Consider the following 22,593-nt stretch of genomic DNA (forward strand, 5'->3'; position numbering starts at 1 on the left):
AGTGGCACGGTGATATGCAAGTACCGGCAGTGTGGTTAGCTACCAGCTGTTAGAGTAACTACATTCCGGGCGCTAGGAAGGGGATCTATTCATGGAAGCAATGACTGACGAGTCTATGCCTCGCCAGTGACTAGAAGACCGGCCAGAGTGAAGCTCTGATTGTCCAGTGATCCTCTGTATCCTCTGAGCATTGTATGACCGCCGAAGAGGCAGGGACTATGCTAGGGAAGTCTACAATAAGCGAAAGCTCTACAGCAATGATTAAGCTTACACCTGAGCGGTAGCTCATTCATGCAGGTCCTCGGTTGTGTGGCAACCAAGGCTGCAGGTGTTACAAAGGCTTTGACTAAGGGTGGTTGCCTTGGGTATCGGAAACACCTGCTGACGCTTAGAGAAAAGTGGGGTAGCGGTGGTATTGTTTCCGGTACTGAGGAAGGCCCACCGGAACTTAGTAAGGAGTTAGGAGCAGAGAATAGAGGCCTTCGGAGTATAAGTACTCAGGTTCATTCTCGCCTTTCAGTCCTGTTCTCTCCAATCTTCATCAGAAAGAAAACCAAGTTCTTATCGGTAGCAGAGCCCTTAAAGATTATTGAGTTCTAGCGATAGTATCTTTGAATAATCTGCAACCTGATTGTCTATCTTGCACGGCCGTCTCTATTCTAAACAAATCTATTTCTCTTAGAAAGGACCCCCGTTACATCATCGGCGAAATCAGAGTCTTAACAATATAAATCGTTGATATGCGAGTTACAACTTTACTTGACTATACTTTTGAAAATACTTTATTCTATCGTGACTTCGAACTCTACCTGAACTATTACGTCGAAGACGGTCGAACATCCTACGCTAACTCTAGTGAATCTTCGTTGAGAACGTAGCTCGCGGGGCCCGTATCGGATCAAGGGGATTCTGTTACGGGCATGCCAAGCATTTACGGGAGTAAGAGAAAAGGCTAATTAGATACCCCAATACCCTCTGTATGCTAATGTCAACTCCGGTTCGCACCCACGAGGTGCGGTGCGATCGATATGCGACCAAATGCGGAGTTGCGGTTTTTCTAGTTAAAAAACACGTTTTCGACCCCAATAATAACCCCCGGAGCGTCAAACCGCTGGAGGGGAGCGTTTTGGTACCGGTGGATATATGAGGGACAGCTGGAATCAATCGGATCGAAGATCGGACCGCTCGGAGCGAATCGGCGCAAGCTGCCAGCCGACCGAGTACCTATCGGCGGTACCTGTGGGCATGAGAGGACTCTGCTATGTGGGAAAGCGATGTGGGAAGAGGCCTGAGTAGGTAGCCTTGCCGTCCGAGACCTCCGAATAGCCGACGCTGACGATTATCCACCAGACGGCCGATGGAGAAAAGATATCGACAGGGAAACGTGCATTAGAGTGGATAAATAAGTTGAGGGATTTCAGCGGGTTTAGGAGTTTGGGTTACGGACTTAGGAGTTAAAATGTTCTTGGTTGTTTTTCAGGGTCTCGGGCATGCCCCGAGTGTATTCGGTATTATTAGTAGACTGGGTCCTCGAGACATAAGCGAGGGATATAAATACCGTGTCATTCACTGACTAGCCAAACCATCATCGGCGAAATCAGAGTCTTAACAATATAAAATCGTTGATACGCGAGTTACAGCTCTATTTGACTATATTATTCTTTATACTTTACTCTATCGTGACTTCGCACTCTACCTGAACTATTACGTCGAAGACGGTCGATCACCATCCGCTAACTCTAGTGAATCTTTGTTGATAACGTAGCTCGCGGGGCCCGTATCGGATCAAGGAGAATCATACCCGACCTTGACTGAAGAGACCTTGGAGACTTCTAACTTTGTAGCTGTTAGCCGAACTCTGAGCTCTGCGTAGTGTACTCTTGTGGTCTGGTACGCATCCCTCACAGTATATTGTTACTCACAAGTTCACTTGGAGTAACGAAGTCACCTCAAAGAAGAACTATCATCATTATCCCCTATCACAATGGCTACCCGAGGGGATTATTTCGTAGACACCTCGGCCGTAACAGACGAGGCCGCAGAAGACGCTATGGTACTATCTGGGGCTGTTAGCCCCGATCCCCTACTCCAGGGAGGACCCTCTACACAAACTAGGTCAACGAGTAAACGCTCTGCTCAAGCCCAGTTTACGAGGTCCATGCAGGAGTTTTTGGATACCCATGAGGCACAAATGAGGTATCTTGGTACAGCTGGACAGGCCGTTTGGCAGCAGCTACAAAACCTCCAGGAACAAGTGCAAGGGAGTGGGCAGATCCTAGATAAGAAAGTACGGCAAGAAGCCATCGCCCAGAACCAACATCTCGAATCGCTCTTTGAGCTCGTCGAAAATGTTCGACAGGTACAGGAAGCCGCACGAGCCGCCGACCACGAGGTTCTAGACCGTAACCATCGAATTACCCAGAACCAACTATTGGAGGCGGAACGACAGCTAAGAGTTGCAAGAGAAGAGCGAGAGCAGGAGAAAAGGGAACAGCGGGAACTATTGGCACAATTCAAGCAGTCCGACGACGTAAGAAACCAACGAATAGCCGAGATGGAAGAACGTCTACGACAACATTTGTCGGTAGCACCCTCCATGGTGAGTATTCCCGTGGACCCTAATGCACCCCAAACGGTTCCTGTTGGCAATGGCAAAAATCCCGAAAATGCTGGCCCAGTAGGAGGAAATGCTGGCCCAGTAGGAGGAAATGCTGGTCCCGTAGGAGGAAATGGAGGCAGGCTACCGGAGGATGCCGGCCCAGTGCATAGCAATAGTGGCAGAGGACCGGTGGGAGCTGCTCCAGTTGGGGGGAATGGTGGGAATCAACCTCCACAAAACCCACCAAGAGGAAACGTTGGGGGAGATCCAGAACCTTCCGACGACGATGACGACGATAACAGTGAATGGTCGCACGGTCGGAAGAATTGGAGAATGAACCGAGGCGGAAAACGGAATTCGGCGCCGCCTGAAGACGACGATATGGTAGATTCGCTCGCTAAAATACCCTTTGAGTTCGATAATGCCAGGAAGCTGTAACGGGGGTCCTTTCTAAGAGAAATAGATTTATATAGAATAGAGACGGCCGTGCAAGATAGACAATCAGGTTGCAGATTATTCAAAGATTCTATCGCTAGAACTCAATAATCTTTAAGGGCTCTGCTACCGATAAGAACTTGGTTTTTCTTTCTGATGAAGACTGGAGAGAATAGGACTGAAGGGCGAGAATGAACCTGAGTACTTATACTCCGAAGGCCTCTGTTCTCTGCTCCTAACTCCTTTACTAAGTTCCGGTGGGCCTTCCCTCAGTACCGGAAACAATACCACCGCTACCCCGCTTTTCTCTAAGCGTCAGCAGGTGTTTCCGATACCCAAGGCAACCACCCTTAGTCAAAGCCTTTGTAACACCTGCAGCCTTGGTTGCCACACAACTGAGGACCTGCATGAATGAGCTGTCGCTCAGGTGTAAGCTTAATCATTGCTGTAGAGCTTTCGCTTATTGTAGACTTCCCTAGCATAGTCCCTGCCCTTCGGCGGACTTACAATGCACCGAGGATACAGAGGATCACCGGTCAATCAGAGCTTCACTCTGGCCGGTCTTCTAGTCACTGGCGAGGCATAGACTCGTCAGTCATTGCTCCCATGAATAGATCCTCTTCCTAGCGCCCGGAATGTAGTTACTCTAACAGCTGGTAGCTAACCACACTGCCGGTACTTGCATATCACCGTGCAACTGGCTTCTAACAATAACTCTCAGCATGTAACCGGGCCCTGTGTGTACTCATACACCAGACAGTTGAAATGGCTCCGTTACACCACTCCCCTCTTCCAGGATCTTGGTCTCCGAGATCTATAACCATTCTATTACCATTCTATATGACAAGAAAACTCCGTGATATGCAAGGAAATGAAAACCCAAAGGAAATAATCTACACCCCAACAATCCGCTTGTCCTTGGGTTTCTCAGGATACCTCATATGGAAATCCCGAAGGGCTTCTTCAGCACTCTTCTTGAGATGCTCCCAAGGTTCCCATGTAGCATCCTCGTTCTCATAACCTTCCCACAGCACTAGATATTCCACTCGTCTTCTCTTCTTATTGACCCGGCTATCAGCTACCTCTCGGACAACCCAGTTCTGTTCTCCCTCAACCTCTTCGGGTTCCGGTGGGGGAACTCTTCTCTCAGGATCTACCGGTGCTCTATAGGGTTCTAGGAGAGAGACATGGAAGACCGGGTGGATTCCCATCTGGGGGGGAAGAGAGAGCTTGTAGGCACGGGTACCAATAGCTTCTAAGACCTTAAAGGGTCCCATCTTCTTTTGATCCAATTTTCCCAAAGGCCGCTTTGTTTGCACATTGCGCCGGTCCAACATAACTTCATCTCCGGGCTTGATTTCAGGCGGTGCCAGGGCATGAGCATCATACCACCGGGCCATCCTTAACCTAGTTTTACCCAAGCTGGCGTTCATAGCCTGCCAGATAGATTCCCATTGAGATATCATGACCTTGCTCGCTGGATTGTTCCATTCTACTCCTTTCTTTGGGGCCGGCCAGTTGGTCCTGGGTTCATATCCATAGTTGGCATAAAAAGCCGATACTTTGGTAGACTCAGAGACCGCCGAGTTATAAGCATACTCTGCCAAAGGCAAGAGTTCTGCCCAGTCATCCTGTTGATATGAACAATAACTCCGCAAGTAATGTTCCAGGGTCTGATTAACTCTTTCTGTTTGACCGTCCGTCTGGGGGTGGAAAGATGTGGACATCTTCAGCTTCACATTGAGGAGGCTCATGAGAGATTGCCAAAAGTGAGAAATGAACCTGCTATCTCTGTCCGAGACTATGTCATCAGGCAAACCATGGAGTCTCCAAACTTCCTTCAAGAACAATTTAGCCAAATCTTCCGTTTTATTGAGGGTAGGAAGAGGGATGTAGTGTGCCATCTTCGAAAAGCGGTCCACTATTACCCAGATCTTTGTAAACCCACTAGATTCCGGTAGTCCCACAATGAAGTCCATAGAGATGGAAGTCCATGGCCGATAGGGTATCTCCAACGGTTGGAGCATACCAAACTTCTTGTGTCTTGAGGTCTTATTCCTCTGGCAGCTGTCACAGCTCCGGACATATTCCTCAACATCCTTATCCATGTTGGGCCAAAAGAAGTTATTTTTCACCCGCTCTAGTGTCTTAAATTGGCCAAAATGACCAGCCACCTTAGAGTCATGGGTATCGGACAGTATTTCCATCTGAAGCTTCTTATCCTTGGGTATGTACCATCTATTCTTGTAGAAGATGAGACCGTTCTTGACCGACAAGTTCTGGTCCAAATTTGGTTTCCTTTCAACCAGGGAGCGGTGCAATTCCTGCCAGAAACTATCCTCTTTAGCAGCCGCATATAGGCGCTCCAAGAATGTATTCTGCAATTGATTCACCCTGACAGCCGCTAGCTTTGCAGGATCCAAAACCAATTGACCTGGCCTAAAAAAGATCTGTGGCTCCGGCTGCAGAGTTTCACCTCCCTCTCCAAGGCGGTGATCCCAGCGCCTAGATAGCACATCAGTCTTGCCATTCTTTTCCCCCGGTCTGTAGACAACTTTGAAATTGTAGCCTGCGAGGTCTTCAGACCATCTAGCTTGCCGCCTAGTGAGAACCTTGGTAGAATTAAAGTACTCCAAGTTCTTGTGGTCTGTAAAAACCGTGATCTCTTGTTCACAAGATTTGAGCATGTGTTCCCATTCCCGGAAAGAGGCTACAATAGCTCCCATTTCCTTATCATGAATGTCATAGTTGATCTCAGCGGGGGAGAACTTCTTAGAATAGAATGCCACCGGATGTAGCTTCCCATCTTCCCCATACTGAGAGAGCACCGCTCCCTTGGCAAAATCACTGGCATCTGTCTCGACCACCGTTCTCCTACTAGGGTCAAAATGAAGGAGGATTGGAGCGCTTGTGAACAGCCTCTTGAGTTCTTCAAAGGCCTGCTCATGTGCTGCTGTCCAATACCATTTCTTGTCTTTTTGCAGGAGATCAGTTAATGGTTTGCAAACTTTACTGAAGCCTTCAATAAAGCGGCGATAGAAGTTTGCAAATCCGAGGAATGCCTGTACTGCCTTGATGTTCTCAGGGACTGGCCATTCCTTAACTGCCTCCACCTTGTCTTCTGACATAGATACTCCTTCTTCCGAGATATGATAGCCTAGGTATTCTACTTCTCGGACATGGAAGGATGTCTTACTGATCGAGGCACAGAGCTTAGCTTCCCTAAGCTTCTGTAGTACCTTCTTGACCAATAGCTCATGCTCTTTCTCAGTCTCCGAGTAGATGAGGATGTCGTCGATATAGACAACCACTCCTTCATCCAGTAGTTCCTTTAGCACATCATTGATCATTGCCTGGAATGCAGAGGGAGCATTGCATAGACCAAATGGCATCACATTATACTGATACAGTCCATAGCGGGTTCTGAAAGCGGTTTTCCACTCATCACCTTCTGCTATCCTGATCAAATTGAAGCCGTTCTTCAGGTCTATCTTTGTGAAGATCTTGGCCTTGAACAACCTGTCTCTGAGCTCACTCATGATAGGCAGCGGGTACTTGTCCTTGACGGTGACCTTGTTCAATCCTCTGTAGTCCACGCAAATCCGCAATGTCCCATCCTTCTTAGGAATGAACAGTATGGGCGCCGCAGCAGGGCTGTTAGATCTAGAGATCTTTCCTGAAGACAACTCCTTGTCCAGGTACTCTCGGAGGGCCTTCAACTCTGGAGCGGAGCATGGGTATAGCGGGCCAAATGGGGGAGCGGTCCCAGGCAAGAGTTTGATCTTTAGATCATTATGGGAATGCGGCGGCATTTCCTCAATCTTCTCTTGACTGAACACATCAGCCCAATCCCGGTATAGGTGATGTATTTTCTCAGCAATATCACCTCCGTCCTCATCATGCCATACTGAACCAACCAATTGATAGACTGTCTCTTCTTCTTCCAACATTTGGTATGGAGAGATCAGTTCAATCTTGGTGGCCGCTGGGAGACAATTCTGCTTGCAGTAGTCACTCCTCCAGCTCATGGTGTTGAGTTCCCAGTTGATGTCCGGGTTATGCTTCCTAGCCCAACTAATTGGCAGGTAACCGGTCATTCCTTCTTCCAGTGTAGCCACCTCCCATCGGAGTGTCTCTTTATGATCTCCCATAGTCATGCGGACCGGGTGAGTGTAATACTCGCCTCCTCCCATCATGACATCTCCTTGAGCATCAAACATTGTCAGAGGTTGATCCCGCCGCACTAAGGGAATTCCATGTTTCCTGACAAAACTCTGGTTGAGGATGGCTCCTGTACAACCGGTGTCAAACAGGAAGGACCCTTGGGCGCCTTCATCCTTTCCTTTGACCGTCCATGACAGTCCTGCCTTCAGTATAGGTCTTTTTCCATGTACTGGTAAGGAGGGAAGCCTCTGTTCCAACCTTCTTTGCTTAACAGCGGGTTCTGGACTTGTTTCTCTTTGTCTTTTCAACATAGCTAATAGCTTCGGGCACTACTAAGATCAGAGATCCTTTGGTTCTATTCCCAAGCGATAATATAGCCGATATATTGTGTAGTAGTCTTTTTAGCAGTGGTTTGGAAGTGTCTTGGTAGCAAAATGTAACTTTGGTAGAGCACTGACAGACCAGCTGTTTCGGGTCTTAAACCCATCCTCAGAGTGCTTGGAGCAATCAAATAGGCGGAAACACAATCATAATTTATTCAAGAGAAACATAGAAACCCAAAACCCATATAAAAGAAAACTAGTAAACATAGACTAAAACAGACACTTTTTCTACCAGATGATTTCATTGTCCGAGTCTTGCTCAGGCTGGAAAACAAAATCTTCTGTAACCTCCGGGAGTACAACAAGTGGATCTTCTGCTACTACAGCAGCCACTTTAGCCTTCTTCTGAGAGTTGGAATTACCCTTCCCTCTTTTCCGCTTTTGTACTCTCACTGCTGCCACTCGAACAACAGTGGGTTGCTTGGACCAACAATCGGTCCATTTGTGTCTGGACTTGCCGCACTATTGCACAAGTCAGTCTATGCACTCTACCAATAGGGAGTACCGGAAGGTCATACCTTCAAGCATACTTCTGCTTTCATTCTTTCTTCTAGAATATCCCCCGGGATACCCTTCAGTTCCACCGCTTTGTCTTTAGGTCCAGGAGTCTTCTGAGGTCCGGAGGAGCTTGCAGCTTCTCTTTTCCTCTTAGGCTGCTGGTCCTTCTGAGCAGGAGGATCTTTCTTGGTCCGAGGGTGCGCTTTCTCAGCTGCCATCCCTTGGTACCTTTCATGTGTGTGCCCTAATTCTCTTAGAGCAGCTATCCGCTCCATCAAGGACTTTGGCTTGGGATTAAAAAGGGCCCAACTCATGCCTAGGTCCGGGAGGAGGGAATTGTGAATCTTATCATCCACCAACTGACCCTCATAGCCAGTCTTCCACATCAGCTGAATAATAGTATTCAGGAAGAGGTCTATTCCTCCTCGAGCCGTGTGGGTTAGGGCATTCCATTGGGCTACAGCATCATCTCGGGAGATGGCTTCACCGAAGGCAGCTCTAAAAGCATCCACAAAGGAATCCCAACGCTTCCATCTCAGATCCAATGACACCGGCATTCCAGCAAGGCGGTTGGCGGAGGCTTGATCAATCGAATTATGGTATGCTTCATACCATCGGATCGCTGCCTCTCCTTCCATCAAGTTGCCTGCATATCGAATCTTAACCTCCTCGGAGGTGAAGGACAGACTCTCAATGGAGAACACATTCTCACATTGCCGGATAAAGGTCTCCACTTGCTCCGCTTTGCCCTGGAACTTGGAGGGTGGTGGTGCCTTTGGTTCTCGGGCCCTGGTTGTTGAGGAAGAGGGAGAGGCGGTCGGAGGTTGGAACTGCTGGGACATCATAGCCAACAGATTCTTCTGCTGCTTCTCCAACTTCTTCTTGAGATATCTCCGCCAGCCTCTTCTATCACCACCTTCTGGTTCCGAATCGGAGCTATCAGAACTGTCTGAGTCTCCAGGAGCAGGAGCACGGGCCACAGGAGGTGGGGGGTTCTGGTTTCCACCACTTCCACCCTGTGCTTGGGCCGGAGGGTTCTGGTTCCCACTACTTCCACCCTGTGCCTGAGCCGGAGGGGGAGCGGCGGCCACAGCAGGAGGGGCCACAGGTGCTACCGGTGCCACATTGCTGGCCAATGGTGAGGTTGCTGCTGGTTGAGCGGCCCCGGACATGGTGAACCTTCCTGGATTCCTGGCTAGTGGACTGGGTGGTCCTCGGCCTGCACCTGAGAAGAACTCTCCTTCATAGTCAAAGGATCGGTCAGTTCCTCCAAGGAGTGGGTGTACTCCACCGAAGCGGCTAGGTGGTAAGGGTGAAGCTCCCACCGCTGGCTGCACAATAGGAATAACTCTCCTAGTGGATCTGACCGGAAATGCTGCAAAGGGGCTGGCCTTCCGCTGCATTGTCCTGGTAGCTGCTCTGGAAGAGGACCTGGAGACTGGATTTGGTGCCGGAGTTGCTGGTCTAGCTACCACCAGTCTTCCTTCATCAAGGGCTCTCTGTATCTCGGCCACAAAGTCCGGTGGAGTAGCCGGGTTTGTCCACTCAATCTCCATGGCATCGGCATTCAGCTCATCTTTCTCCACATACTTCCGGAGTTCTTCCTGAACAGAGTTGACCTCCATTCTCATGTACTCAAGAGCTTCCGCCATCAGAGCATTCTGTGCTGCCTGGCGTTCTTGTACAAGGAGTAGGGCCTGACTGCCCCGGGTCAACTGATTCTGCAGGCTGTGCTGGAGGTAGGTCTGGAGCTCTGTGAAGAACTGTTGGACGGAAATCTCGTCGGTATCCTGCCAGGCAGGCTCACAGCCGGGAATGTAGGTCTGTAGAGCGGTCCTGGGCTTCTTGACAAGCTGTGTCTGCCCGGTGGCATCAAGCTGGAGGGGCACCGGCTGCCATTCAATCTGAAGGGGTGCATCTGGAGCCGAGAGGGCGGACATTTTGTATAGAGGAAGAATAATCTGAAGGTGACTTGAGCCTTAAAGATTATCTGTAACGGGGGTCCTTTCTAAGAGAAATAGATTTATATAGAATAGAGACGGCCGTGCAAGATAGACAATCAGGTTGCAGATTATTCAAAGATTCTATCGCTAGAACTCAATAATCTTTAAGGGCTCTGCTACCGATAAGAACTTGGTTTTTCTTTCTGATGAAGACTGGAGAGAATAGGACTGAAGGGCGAGAATGAACCTGAGTACTTATACTCCGAAGGCCTCTGTTCTCTGCTCCTAACTCCTTTACTAAGTTCCGGTGGGCCTTCCCTCAGTACCGGAAACAATACCACCGCTACCCCGCTTTTCTCTAAGCGTCAGCAGGTGTTTCCGATACCCAAGGCAACCACCCTTAGTCAAAGCCTTTGTAACACCTGCAGCCTTGGTTGCCACACAACTGAGGACCTGCATGAATGAGCTGTCGCTCAGGTGTAAGCTTAATCATTGCTGTAGAGCTTTCGCTTATTGTAGACTTCCCTAGCATAGTCCCTGCCCTTCGGCGGACTTACAATGCACCGAGGATACAGAGGATCACCGGTCAATCAGAGCTTCACTCTGGCCGGTCTTCTAGTCACTGGCGAGGCATAGACTCGTCAGTCATTGCTCCCATGAATAGATCCTCTTCCTAGCGCCCGGAATGTAGTTACTCTAACAGCTGGTAGCTAACCACACTGCCGGTACTTGCATATCACCGTGCAACTGGCTTCTAACAATAACTCTCAGCATGTAACCGGGCCCTGTGTGTACTCATACACCAGACAGTTGAAATGGCTCCGTTACAGAAGCATAACCTGCGGCATTGGCTCATGGAGTGCGAGATCTACTTCGAGCAGAAGCCCAAGAAGTTCCGAACGGACAGGAACAAGGTACTGTTCGCTGGAACGTATACGTGTGGGTTGGCAAAGGAATGGTTCATGGAATATATCGAGACCAAGATGCTAGGACCGGCAGCCGCGGACTACGCTACTTGGACTCGGTTCCGTCAGGAGATTAGGAAACGTTTCTTAAGCACTCAAGAGGCTATGGAGAACGCGATGAAGATGCAGCAGTTTAAGTACTCTGCTAACATCGGAGACTACCTGACGAGAATGGAAATCATGAACCAGCACGCTCAGATGAAAGGAGCATCCTATCGCGCCGCCCTGCTCCAAGGGCTACCAAATGAAATCCGGGAGTGCCACTCACGTTTCGATCCAACCGATGACGACTCCGAGTACATCCAACAGTTGGAACGAGCCGGCAAGGCTCATGAGGCTTATCAAGAGCAGATGAAGATGTTGGGGAAAGCGGAGTCGAGAGGAAGGGAGACGAGTAATAGTGGGAACTCGCGGCAAAAGGAGAAGCGGTTTAAGATCAAGGGGAGGGCTCAGACTGAGGAGAAAGAAAAAGGGCAAGATAAGAAGAGCACTAGCAAGAACAAGTCGGGGAATAAGCCGATATACTACGACTACGACCAAGCCACCAAAGGAGTTCCACAGCCGGTCCGAGAACAGCGAAAGACCAATGGAGCCTGTGTGCGATGTGGCCGAAAGGGTCATCTTTGGAAGTAGTGTCGTTCAGATGCTAACAGCAGTGCATCTATCTCCTCTTTCTCCAGAAAGCGTACCCGCGATGACGATGGCGACCACGATATGGAACCACCGGAACCCCAACCTCAGAGAAAGCGAATGAGGCACCGTGCTAGGAAACCGGCTGCGACGGCTGCTGCGGAGTACACCAGTGGGCAAGCGTTTGTGCGAGAACGCGGATCGGAATCTGAGATGGATTTCGACGAGGATTTTTAAAAGGGGACTCTGATGAGTCAGGTCAGGAGTATCCCCAGATTGCTATGTGATCACTGACGGAAAACAACAAAAAAAATATGAAAAGAAAAAGGCAGGAAGGGAGAGCGTCCCAACCGGAGAAAAAACAGAAAATTTTGGAGGAACCTATTCACGGTCCTCGACCTATCGTTAATCAGTTCCTTTGTTTTGCGGAAAAATGTTTACCTTGTAAGGTGTTGTTGGATACTGGTGCAACTGGTCCTGTTCTGTCTGCTGTTTTTGTTGATAGTTTTGAGGTCCCGAAGGTGAAACGAGACGTCCCGGCCCGGGTATTTGGATTTACGGGAGAAGTTATGAAGGGCACGGGACACGCCTTTACACAACCATTAATTATAATGTCGAGGGGGCACCAAACACAGTTGTCATTCGAAATCGCCCCTCTCCCACTCGGCATCGATTCAATATTACCGAACTGGTGGTTGAAAGAACACAAGCCGGTTATAGGGGCAAATGGGGAAGTTTCCTACGATGGCGAAAACTGCAAGAGTCGATGCTTCACTGACAAGGAACCTCAAATAGAAATGGATGAGGGTGTACTAGACGATCCGGAGGCCCAATTCATCGGTAGTATTTGCCTTTTGGAAGATGAATCGGTCAACCTCCGTGAAACTCTTCCCTCTTGGCTCCATGGGTTCCTTAAGGTCTTCCTACCATCAGAAGCAGATAAATTACCACCGCATCGATCTTACGACCATGCGATAGACCTCGAACCAGGAAAACAGCCACCATGGGGACCCGTTTATTCCTTATCTGAAGTCGAGCTGAAGGTGCTTCGGGAGTACCTGGACAAAATGTTGCGATTGGGAAAGATTAGGCCTAGCAAATCCCCGGCAGGAGCCCCAATCCTATTTGTGAAGAAGAAGGACGGTAGTCTGCGACTTTGCGTCGACTACCGTGGACTTAACCATGTGTCCATCAAGAACAGGTATCCGTTACCACTTATGGACGAACTACGAGATCGAGTGGCAGGCGCGGTTATCTTCTCGAAGATTGACCTGAAGGAAGGTTACAACCTCATCAGGATCAAAGACGGCGACGAGTGGAAGACAGCATTCCGTACGCGGTACGGGCATTTTGAGTATCTCGTCATGCCTTTTGGGCTGGCAAATGCGCCGGCGACCTTCCAGAACATGATGAATGATGAGCTGAGGGAATTCTTGGATCAAGGTGTAGTAGTATACCTTGATGATATCCTAATATATAGCAAGTCTCGGGAGGAGCACAGAGAGTTGGTCGGCAAAGTCCTTGGTAGGCTACAAGAATACAATCTAGTCGCCAACCCGAAGAAATCGTTCTTCGAGCTCACCGAAATCGAGTTTCTTGGATACATCCTTGCCCCAGCAGGCGTCACCATGGCATTGGATAAGGTCATGTCTGTTACGAATTGGCAAGCCCCGCGCAGCGTTAAGGAAGTACAGATCTTTATGGGCTTTGCCAACTTCTACAGAAGGTTTATCCACAATTTCTCCGGGGTCTGTAAACCCATTACCGATTGTCTCAGGGGTGATGCTAAAAACTTTGTCTGGTCTATGACGGCCCAAGCAGCCTTCGAAAAACTCAAAACCCTGTTTACGTCTGCGCCGATCTTGGTACACTTCTCTCCAGATCGCCAGACTATCGTGGAAACGGACGCAAGTGATTTTACTATCGCCGCAATTCTATCCCAGGTTATTGACGGAAAGACTCACCCTGTTGCCTTTTATTCTCGAAAACTTAACCCAGCGGAACTCAACTACGACGTCTGGGATAAGGAGATGCTAGGAATTGTGTCAGCCTTCAAGCAATGGCGTCACTACCTCGAAGGACCTAGCCGAACGGTTCTTGTCTATACGGATCACAAGAACTTGGAATATTTTTCAACAACCAAGGTTCTTAACCGACGACAGGCAAGGTGGGCTGAGTCTTTGGCGGAATTTGACTTCAAGATTATTTACCGCCCGGGAACCAAAAATGGGAAGGCAGATGCACTATCGCGACGGCCGGAGTACCGTCCTGAAGGGGGAGGCACGCTTGGGAAACAGCCGATAGACAGGTTCTTTAAGCCCAGACAGTTGGCGGAGGAAGAGTTTGTGGTATCAGCGGTGTCGCTTGCCTCCAAGGGGGTGATTGACTGGTCTAAGAATTTTCTGGATCATGTCAGGCAGGCGGCATCGGGAGACCCGACATGGGTAGGATTGAAAGAGAGAGTTGAGCAAGGGGAGAAGCTGGGGGAATTGAAGGATATTGCTGAGAAAGACGGGCTACTCTTCTATAAGAACCGACTCTACATCCCGGCAGACGACCGTATCAAGATCCGAATCGCACAGGCAGAACACGACTCGAAAGTGGCAGGACACTTTGGACAAGACAAGACACTGGAACTCATCACGCGTAACTTCTATTGGCCAAAGATGAACGAGTGGATTGATGATTAAGTTCGGTCATGTGACGAGTGCCAGCGCAACAAACCCAGCCGCCATAAGAAATATGGTGCGCTTCTTCCACTGTCCACTCCACATTCTGTCTGGCAATCAATATCAATGGACTTCGTCGTGCAGTTACCAGAATCAAAGGGATATAACCAAATCTGGGTAGTAGTCGATAGGTTCTCGAAGATGTCGCATTTCATTCCCCTAGTAGCAGAAACGACCGCGAAGGATCTAGCGAAGGTATTCCTCGGTCAAATCTGGCGACTCCATGGGCTGCCTCTTGATATAGTGTCCGACAGGGACGCCAAGTTTACATCAAGCTTTTGGGCATCCCTTATGGAATTATTGGACGTGAGGATAAGAATGAGTACGGCTTTCCACCCTCAGACCGATGGGCAAACGGAGCGGGTCAACCAAACCCTCGAGCACTACTTACGAGCATTCTGCAACTACGAGCAAGATGATTGGGCAGAGCTACTCCCGTTGGCGGAGTATGCTTACAACAACTCGGTTACCACCGCCACGGGTCAATCTCCGTTCTATACCAATTACGGTTACAACCCAAGAACCAACTGGCCGACGGAAGCCGAAGTGGTCAACCCAACCAGTGACCTGTACGCTCACTTCATCCGAGGAGTTCACGATTCTGCTCTTGCTCGCTTAACAGACACCAGGGAGAAGATGGGGAAATACTATGATCGGAAAAGGGACGAACCGCCTAACTTCAAGGTGGGAGACATGGTTATGCTCAACGCGACCAACATCAAGACTCGTCGTTCTACCAAGAAACTCGATCATAAGAAACTCGGCCCGTTTAAAATTGTCCGACTAGCCGGTAAACGAGCCTGCGAATTGGAACTGCCACCACAAGTCAAGATCCATAACGTATTCCACATCGAACTCTTGGAACGTTATCGACAGAGCAGTATCCCAGGCCGCGAGCAACGTCCCCCGACTCCCGAAGAGGTCGATAAGGAAGGAGAAGTGCTGTATGAAGTAGAAAGTATCGTGGGAAGTCGGAAGAGCAGAAGAGGATTAGTGGAATACCTGGTGAAATGGCGGGGCTATTCGATGAGCGACCGTACTTATCAAGTCATGGACGTTATGAACAAAGACGTACTTGATCTAGTCCGCGACTTTCATCGAAGGAACCCCAAGGCCGTGAAGGACCAACGCCTGAGACTATAGAGGTACCCTACGGGGCTAAGTCCTTCCCCTCCACAGACACCGCGGGTGATATGTGGAGCAGGTTTACTGGAACCATAGTCTGTCAGAGATGTCCCGAGACGTGACACCCTGGAAGGGGGGTAAGCTGTTACGGGCAGGCCAGGCATTTACGGGAGTGAGAGAAAGACTAAGTAGATACCCCAATACCCTCTGATACTAATGGCAACATCACTATCGACTCCGGTTCGCACCCACGAGTTGCGGTGCGATCAATATGCGACCAAATGCGGAGTTGCGGTTTTCCAGGTTAAAAAACACGTTTTCGACCCCAATAATAACCCCCGGAGCGTCAAACTGCCGGAGGGGTGTGTTTTGGTACCGGTGGATATATGAGGGACAGCTGGAATCAATCGGATCGAAGATCGGACCGCTCGGAGCGAATCGGCGCAAGCTACCAGCCGACCGAGTACCTATCGGCGGTACCTGTGGGCATGAGAGAACTCTGCTATATGGGAAAGCGATGTGGGAAGAGGCCTGAGTAGGTAGCCTTGCCGTCCGAGACCTCCGAATAGCCGACGCTGACGATTATCCACCAGACGGCCGATGGAGAAGAAACATCGACAGGGAAACGTGCATTAGAGTGGATAAATAGGTTGAGGGGTTTCAGCGGCTTTAGGAGTTTGGGTTACGGACTTACGAGTTAAATGTTCTTGGTTGTTTTTCAGGGTCTCGGGCATGCCCCGAGTGTATTCTGTATTATTAGTAGACTGGGTCCTCGAGACATAAGCGAGGGATATAAATACTGTGTCATTCACTGACTAGCCAAACCATCATCGGCGAAATCAGAGTCTTAACAATATAAATCGTTGATACGCGAGTTACAACTTTATTTGACTATACTTTTGAAATACTTTACTCTATCGTGACTTCGAACTCTACCTGAACTATTACGTCGAAGACGGTCGAACATCACACGCTAACTCTAGTGAATCTTTGTTGATAACGTAGCTCGTGGGGCCCGTATCGGATCAAGGAGAATCATACTCGACGTTGACTGAAGAGACCTTGGAGACTTCTACCTTTGTAGCTGTTAGCCGAACTCTGAGCTCTGCGTAGTGTACTCTTGTGGTCTGGTACGCATCCCTCACACCCAATGCTATTTGTGAAGAAGAAGGACGGTAGTCTGCGACTTTGCGTTGACTAACGTGGACTTAACCATGTGTCCATCAAGAATAGGTATCCGTTACCGCTTATGGACGAACTGCGAGATCGAGTGGCAGGCGGTGTTATCTTCTCGAAGATTGACCTGAAGGAAGGTTACAACCTCATCAGGATCAAAGACGGCGACGAGTGGAAGACAGCATTCCTGTGAGGGATGCGTACCAGACCACAAGAGTACACTACGCAGAGCTCAGAGTTCGGCTAACAGCTACAAAGGTAGAAGTCTCCAAGGTCTCTTCAGTCAACGTCGAGTATGATTCTCCTTGATCCGATACGGGCCCCGCGAGCTACGTTATCAACAAAGATTCACTAGAGTTAGATTGTGATGTTCGACCGTCTTCGACGTAATAGTTCAGGTAGAGTTCGAAGTCACGATAGAATAAAGTATTCCCAAAAGTATAGTCAATAAAGTTGTAACTCGCGTATCAACGATTTATATTGTTAAGACTCTGATTTCGCCGATGATGGTTTGGCTAGTCAGTGAATGACACAGTATTTATATCCCTCGCTTATGTCTCGAGGACCCAGTCTACTAATAATACAGAATGCACTTCGGGCATGCCCAAGACCCTGAAAAACAACCAAGAACATTTAACTCCTAAGTCCTTAACCCAAACTCCTAAAGCCGCTGAAAACCCCTCAACCTATTTATCCACTCTAATACACGTTTCCCTGTCGATGTTTCTTCTCCATCAGCCGTCTGGTGGATAATCGTCAGCGTCGGCTATTCGGAGGTCTCGGATGGCAAGGCTACCTACTCAGGCCTCTTCCCACATCGCTTTCCCACATGGCAGAGTCCTCTCATGCCCACAGGTACCGCCGATAGGTACTCGGTCGGCTGGCAGCTTGCGCCGATTCGCTCCGAGCGGTCCGATCTTCGATCCGATTGATTCCAGCTGTCCCTCATATATCCACCGGTACCAAAACACTCCCCTCCGGCGGTTTGACGCTCCGGGGGTTATTATTGGGGTCGAAAACGTGTTTTTTTAACTAGGAAAACCGCAACTCCGCAATTGGTCGCATATCGATCGCACCACACCTCGTGGGTGCGAACCGGAGTTGATAGTGGTGTTGCCATTACTATCAGAGGGTATTGGAGTATCTACTAGCCTTTCTCTCACTCCCGTAAATGCTTGGCATGCCCGTAACAGCTTACCCCCCTTCCAGGGTGTCACGTCTCGGGACATCTTCTGACAGACTATGGTTCCAGTAAACCTGCTCCACATATCACCCGCGGTGTCTGTGGAGGGGAAGGACTTAGCCCCGTGGGGTACCTCTATAGTCTCAGGTGTTGGTCCTTCACGGCCTTGGGGTTCCTTCGATGAAAATCGCGGACTAGATCAAGTACGTCTTCGTTCATAACGTCCATGACTTGATAAGTACAGTCGCTCATCGAATAGCCCTGCCATTTCACCAGGTATTCCACTAATCCTCTTCTATTCTTCCGGCTTCCCACGATACTTTCTACTTCGTATAGCACCTCTCCTTCCTTATCGACCTCTTCGGGAGTCGGGGGGCGTTGATCTCGGCCTGGGATACTGCTCTGTCGATACCGTTCCAAAAGTTCAATGTGAAACACATTATGGATTTTGACTTGTGGTGGCAGTTCCAGTTCGCAGGCTCGTTTCCCGGCTAGTCGGACAATTTTAAACGGGCCGAGTTTCTTGTGATCGAGTTTTTTGGTAGAGCGACGTGTTTTAATATTGGCCGCATTGAGCATGACCATGTCGCCTATCTTAAAGTCCGGCGATTCGTTCCTTTTCCGATCATAGTATTTCACCATCTTCTCCCTGGTGTCTGTTAAGCGAGCAAGAGCAGAATCGTGAACTCCTCGGATGAAGTGAGCGTACAGGTCACTGGTTGGGTTGACCACTTCGGCTTCCGTCGGCCAGTTGGTTCTTGGGTTGTAACCGTAATTGGTATAGAACGGAGATTGACCCGTGGCGGTGGTAACCGAGTTGTTGTAAGCATACTCCGCCAACGGGAGTAGCTCTGCCCAATCATCTTGCTCGTAGTTACAGAACGCTCGTAAGTAGTGCTCGAGGGTTTGGTTGACTCGCTCCGTTTGCCCATCGGTCTGAGGGTGGAAAGCCGTACTCATTCTTATCCTCACATCCAACAATTCCATAAGGGATGCCCAAAAGCTTGAAGTAAACTTGGCATCTCTGTCGGAAACTATATCAAGAGGCAGCCCATGGAGTCGCCAGATTTGACCGAGGAATATCTTCCCTAAATCCTGCGCGGTCGTTTCTGCTACTAGGGGGATGAAGTGTGACATCTTCGAGAACCTATCGACTACTACCCAGATTTGGTTGTATCCTTTTGATTCCGGTAATTGCACGACGAAGTCCATTGATATCGATTGCCAGACAGAATGGGGTGTGGACAGTGGAAGAAGCGCACCGTATTTCTTATGGCGGCTGGGTTTGTTGCGCTGGCACTCGTCACATGACCGAACGTAGTCATCAATCCACTCGTTCATTTTTGGCCAATAGAAGTTACGCGTGATAAGTTCCAGTGTCTTGTCTTGTCCAAAGTGTCCTGCCACTTTCGAGTCGTGTTCTGCCTGTGCGATTCGGATCTTGATACGGTCGTCTGCCGGGATGTAGAGTCGGTTCTTATAGAAGAGTAGCCCGTCTTTCTCAGCAATATCCTTCAATTCCCCCAGCTTCTCCCCTTGCTCAACTCTCTCTTTCAATCCTACCCATGTCGGGTCTCCCGATGCCGCCTGCCTGACATGATCCAGAAAATTCTTAGACCAGTCAATCACCCCCTTGGAGGCAAGCGACACCGCTGATACCACAAACTCTTCCTCCGCCAACTGTCCGGGCTTAAAGAACCTGTCTATTGGCTGTTTCCCAAGCGTGCCTCCCCCTTCAGGACGGTACTCCGGCCGTCGCGATAGTGCATCTGCCTTCCCGTTTTTGGTTCCCGGGCGGTAAATGATCTTAAAGTCAAATTCCGCCAAAGACTCAGCCCACCTTGCCTGTCGTCGGTTAAGAACCTTGGTTGTTGAAAAATATTCCAAGTTCTTATGATCCGTGTAGACGAGGACCGTTCGGCTAGGTCCTTCGAGGTAGTGACGCCATTGCTTGAAGGCTGACACGATTCCTAACATCTCCTTATCCCAGACGTCGTAGTTGAGTTCCGCTGGGTTAAGCTTTCGAGAATAAAAGGCAACAGGGTGAGTCTTTCCGTCAATAACCTGGGATAGAATTGCAGCAATAGCAAAATCACTTGCGTCCGTTTCCACGATAGTCTGGCGATCTGGAGAGAAGTGTACCAAGATCGGCGCAGACGTGAACAGGGTTTTGAGTTTTTCGAAGGCTGCTTGGGCCGTCATGGACCAGACAAAGTTCTTAGCATCACCCCTGAGACAATCGGTAATGGGTTTACAGACCCCGGAGAAATTGTGGATAAACCTTCTGTAGAAGTTGGCAAAGCCCATAAAGATCTGTACTTCCTTAACGCTGCGCGGGGCTTGCCAATTCGTAACAGACATGACCTTATCCAATGCCATGGTGACGCCTGCTGGGGCAAGGATGTATCCAAGAAACTCGATTTCGGTGAGCTCGAAGAACGATTTCTTCGGGTTGGCGACTAGATTGTATTCTTGTAGCCTACCAAGGACTTTGCCGACCAACTCTCTGTGCTCCTCCCGAGACTTGCTATATATTAGGATATCATCAAGGTATACTACTACACCTTGATCCAAGAATTCCCTCAGCGCATCATTCATCATGTTCTGGAAGGTCGCCGGCGCATTTGCCAGCCCAAAAGGCATGACGAGGTACTCAAAATGCCCGTACCGCGTACGGAATGCTGTCTTCCACTCGTCGCCGTCTTTGATCCTGATGAGGTTGTAACCTTCCTTCAGGTCAATCTTCGAGAAGATAACCGCGCCTGCCACTCGATCTCGTAGTTCGTCCATAAGTGGTAACGGATACCTGTTCTTGATGGACACATGGTTAAGTCCACGGTAGTCGACGCAAAGTCGCAGACTACCGTCCTTCTTCTTCACAAATAGGATTGGGGCTCCTGCCGGGGATTTGCTAGGCCTAATCTTTCCCAATCGCAACATTTTGTCCAGGTACTCCCGAAGCACCTTCAGCTCGACTTCAGATAAGGAATAAACGGGTCCCCATGGTGGCTGTTTTCCTGGTTCGAGGTCTATCGCATGGTCGTAAGATCGATGCGGTGGTAATTTATCTGCTTCTGATGGTAGGAAAACTTTAAGGAACCCATGGAGCCAAGAGGGAAGAGTTTCACGGAGGTTAACCGATTCATCTTCCAGTAAGCAGATGCTACCGATGAATTGGGCCTCCGGATCGTCCAGTACACCCTCGTCCATTTCTATTCGAGGTTCCTTGTCAGTGAAGCATCGACTCTTGCAGTTCTCACCATCGTAGGAAACTTCCCCATTTAACCCTATAACCGGCTTGTGTTCTTTCAACCACCAGTTCGGCAGTATTGCATCGATGCCAGACGGGAGAGGGGCGATCTCAAATGATAGTTGCGTTTGATGCCCCCTTGACATTATAATTAATGGTTGTGTAAAGGCGTGTCCCGTGCCCTTCATAACTTCTCCCGTAAATCCAAATACCCGGGCCGGGACGTCTCGTTTCACCTTCGGGACCTCAAAACTATCAACAAAAGCAGCAGACAACACGGGACCAGTTGCACCAGTATCCAACAACACCTTACAAGGTAAACATTTTTCCGCAAAACAAAGGAACTGATTAACGATAGGTCGAGGACCATGAATAGGTTCCTCCAAAATTTTCTGTTTTTTCTCCGGTTGGGACGCTCTCCCTTCCTGCCTTTTTCTTTTCATATTTTTTTTGTTGTTTTCCGTCAGTGATAACATAGCAATCTGGGGATACTCCTGACCTGACTCATCAGAGTCCCCTTTTAAAAATCCTCATCGAAATCCATCTCAGATTCCGATCCGCATTCTCGCACAAACGCTTGCCCACTGGTGTACTCCGCAGCAGCCGTTGCAGCCGGCTTCTTAGCATGGTGTCTCATTCGCTTTCTCTGAGGTTGGGGTTCCGGTGGTTCCATATCGTGGTCGCCATCGTCATCGCGGGTACGCTTTCGTGAGAAAGAGGAGATAGATGCACTGCTGTTAGCATCTGAACGACACCACTTCCAAAGATGACCCTTTCGGCCACATCGCACACAGGCTCCATCGGTCTTTCGCTGTTCTCGGACCGGCTGTGGAACTCCTTTGGTGGCTTCGTCGTAGTCGTGGTATATTGGCTTATTCCCCGACTTGTTCTTGCTGGTGCTCTTCTTATCTTGCCCTTTTTCTTTCTCCTCAGTCTGAGCCCTCCCCTTGATCTTAAACCCCTTCTCCTTTTGCCGCGAGTTCCCACCATTATTCGTCTCCCTTCCTCTCGACTCCGCTTTCCCCAACATCTTCATCTGTTCTTGATAAGCCTCATGAGCCTTGCCGGCTCGTTCCAACTGTTGGATGTACTCGGAGTCGTCGTCGGTTGGATCGAAGCGTGAGTGGCGCTCCCGGATTTCATTTGGTAGTCCTTGGAGCAGGGCGGCGCGATAGGATGCTCCTTTCATCTGAGCATGCTGGTTCATGATCTCCATTCTCGTCAGGTAGTCTCCGATGTTCGCAGAGTACTTAAACTGCTGCATCTTCATCGCGTTCTCCATAGCCTCTTGAGTGCTTAGGAAACGTTTCCTAATCTCCTGACGGAACCGAGTCCAAGTAGCGTAGTCCGCGGCTGCCGGTCCTAGCATCTTGGTCTCGATGTATTCCATGAACCATTCTTTTGCCAGCCCACACGTATACGTTCCAGCGAACAGTACCTTGTTCCTGTCCGTTCGGAACTTCTTGGGCTTCTGCTCGAAGTAGATCTCGCACTCCATGAGCCAATGCCGCAG

The 22,593-nt window shown here is 49.4% G+C and overlaps 6 protein-coding genes across 6 annotated transcripts; 3 read left to right on the top strand and 3 right to left on the bottom strand.

Moving 5' to 3' along the window:
* Window positions 1–1,984: 1,984 nt before the first annotated feature.
* H6S33_009604 (uncharacterized protein) lies at window positions 1,985–3,037 on the top strand (the record flags this gene model as incomplete). The annotated part of the gene is made up of 1 exon (XM_044841017.1): window positions 1,985–3,037. One exon carries the CDS (start codon window positions 1,985–1,987, stop codon window positions 3,035–3,037), a length of 1,053 nt encoding a protein of 350 aa, XP_044698419.1.
* Window positions 3,038–3,927: 890 nt separating this feature from the next.
* Window positions 3,928–7,509, bottom strand: H6S33_009605 (uncharacterized protein; the record flags this gene model as incomplete). The annotated part of the gene is made up of 1 exon (XM_044841018.1): window positions 3,928–7,509. The coding sequence occupies one exon, from the start codon at window positions 7,507–7,509 to the stop codon at window positions 3,928–3,930; it is 3,582 nt and encodes a 1,193-aa protein (XP_044698420.1).
* Window positions 7,510–7,809: 300 nt separating this feature from the next.
* H6S33_009606 (uncharacterized protein) lies at window positions 7,810–10,019 on the bottom strand (the record flags this gene model as incomplete). Its single annotated transcript, XM_044841020.1, has 2 exons — window positions 7,810–8,043; window positions 8,100–10,019. 2 exons carry the CDS (start codon window positions 10,017–10,019, stop codon window positions 7,810–7,812), a joined length of 2,154 nt encoding a protein of 717 aa, XP_044698421.1.
* A 1,912-nt stretch (window positions 10,020–11,931) lies between these two features.
* On the top strand, window positions 11,932–14,307 carry H6S33_009607 (uncharacterized protein; the record flags this gene model as incomplete). The annotated part of the gene is made up of 1 exon (XM_044841021.1): window positions 11,932–14,307. One exon carries the CDS (start codon window positions 11,932–11,934, stop codon window positions 14,305–14,307), a length of 2,376 nt encoding a protein of 791 aa, XP_044698422.1.
* Window positions 14,308–14,412: 105 nt separating this feature from the next.
* H6S33_009608 (uncharacterized protein) lies at window positions 14,413–15,489 on the top strand (the record flags this gene model as incomplete). The annotated part of the gene is made up of 1 exon (XM_044841022.1): window positions 14,413–15,489. The coding sequence occupies one exon, from the start codon at window positions 14,413–14,415 to the stop codon at window positions 15,487–15,489; it is 1,077 nt and encodes a 358-aa protein (XP_044698423.1).
* A 2,476-nt stretch (window positions 15,490–17,965) lies between these two features.
* On the bottom strand, window positions 17,966–21,523 carry H6S33_009609 (uncharacterized protein; the record flags this gene model as incomplete). The annotated part of the gene is made up of 1 exon (XM_044841023.1): window positions 17,966–21,523. The coding sequence occupies one exon, from the start codon at window positions 21,521–21,523 to the stop codon at window positions 17,966–17,968; it is 3,558 nt and encodes a 1,185-aa protein (XP_044698424.1).
* Window positions 21,524–22,593: the final 1,070 nt, after the last annotated feature.

Source organism: Morchella sextelata (genome assembly GCF_020137385.1).
Source record: "Morchella sextelata strain SCLS chromosome Unknown scls_3, whole genome shotgun sequence".
NCBI classification, from domain to species: domain Eukaryota; kingdom Fungi; phylum Ascomycota; class Pezizomycetes; order Pezizales; family Morchellaceae; genus Morchella; species Morchella sextelata.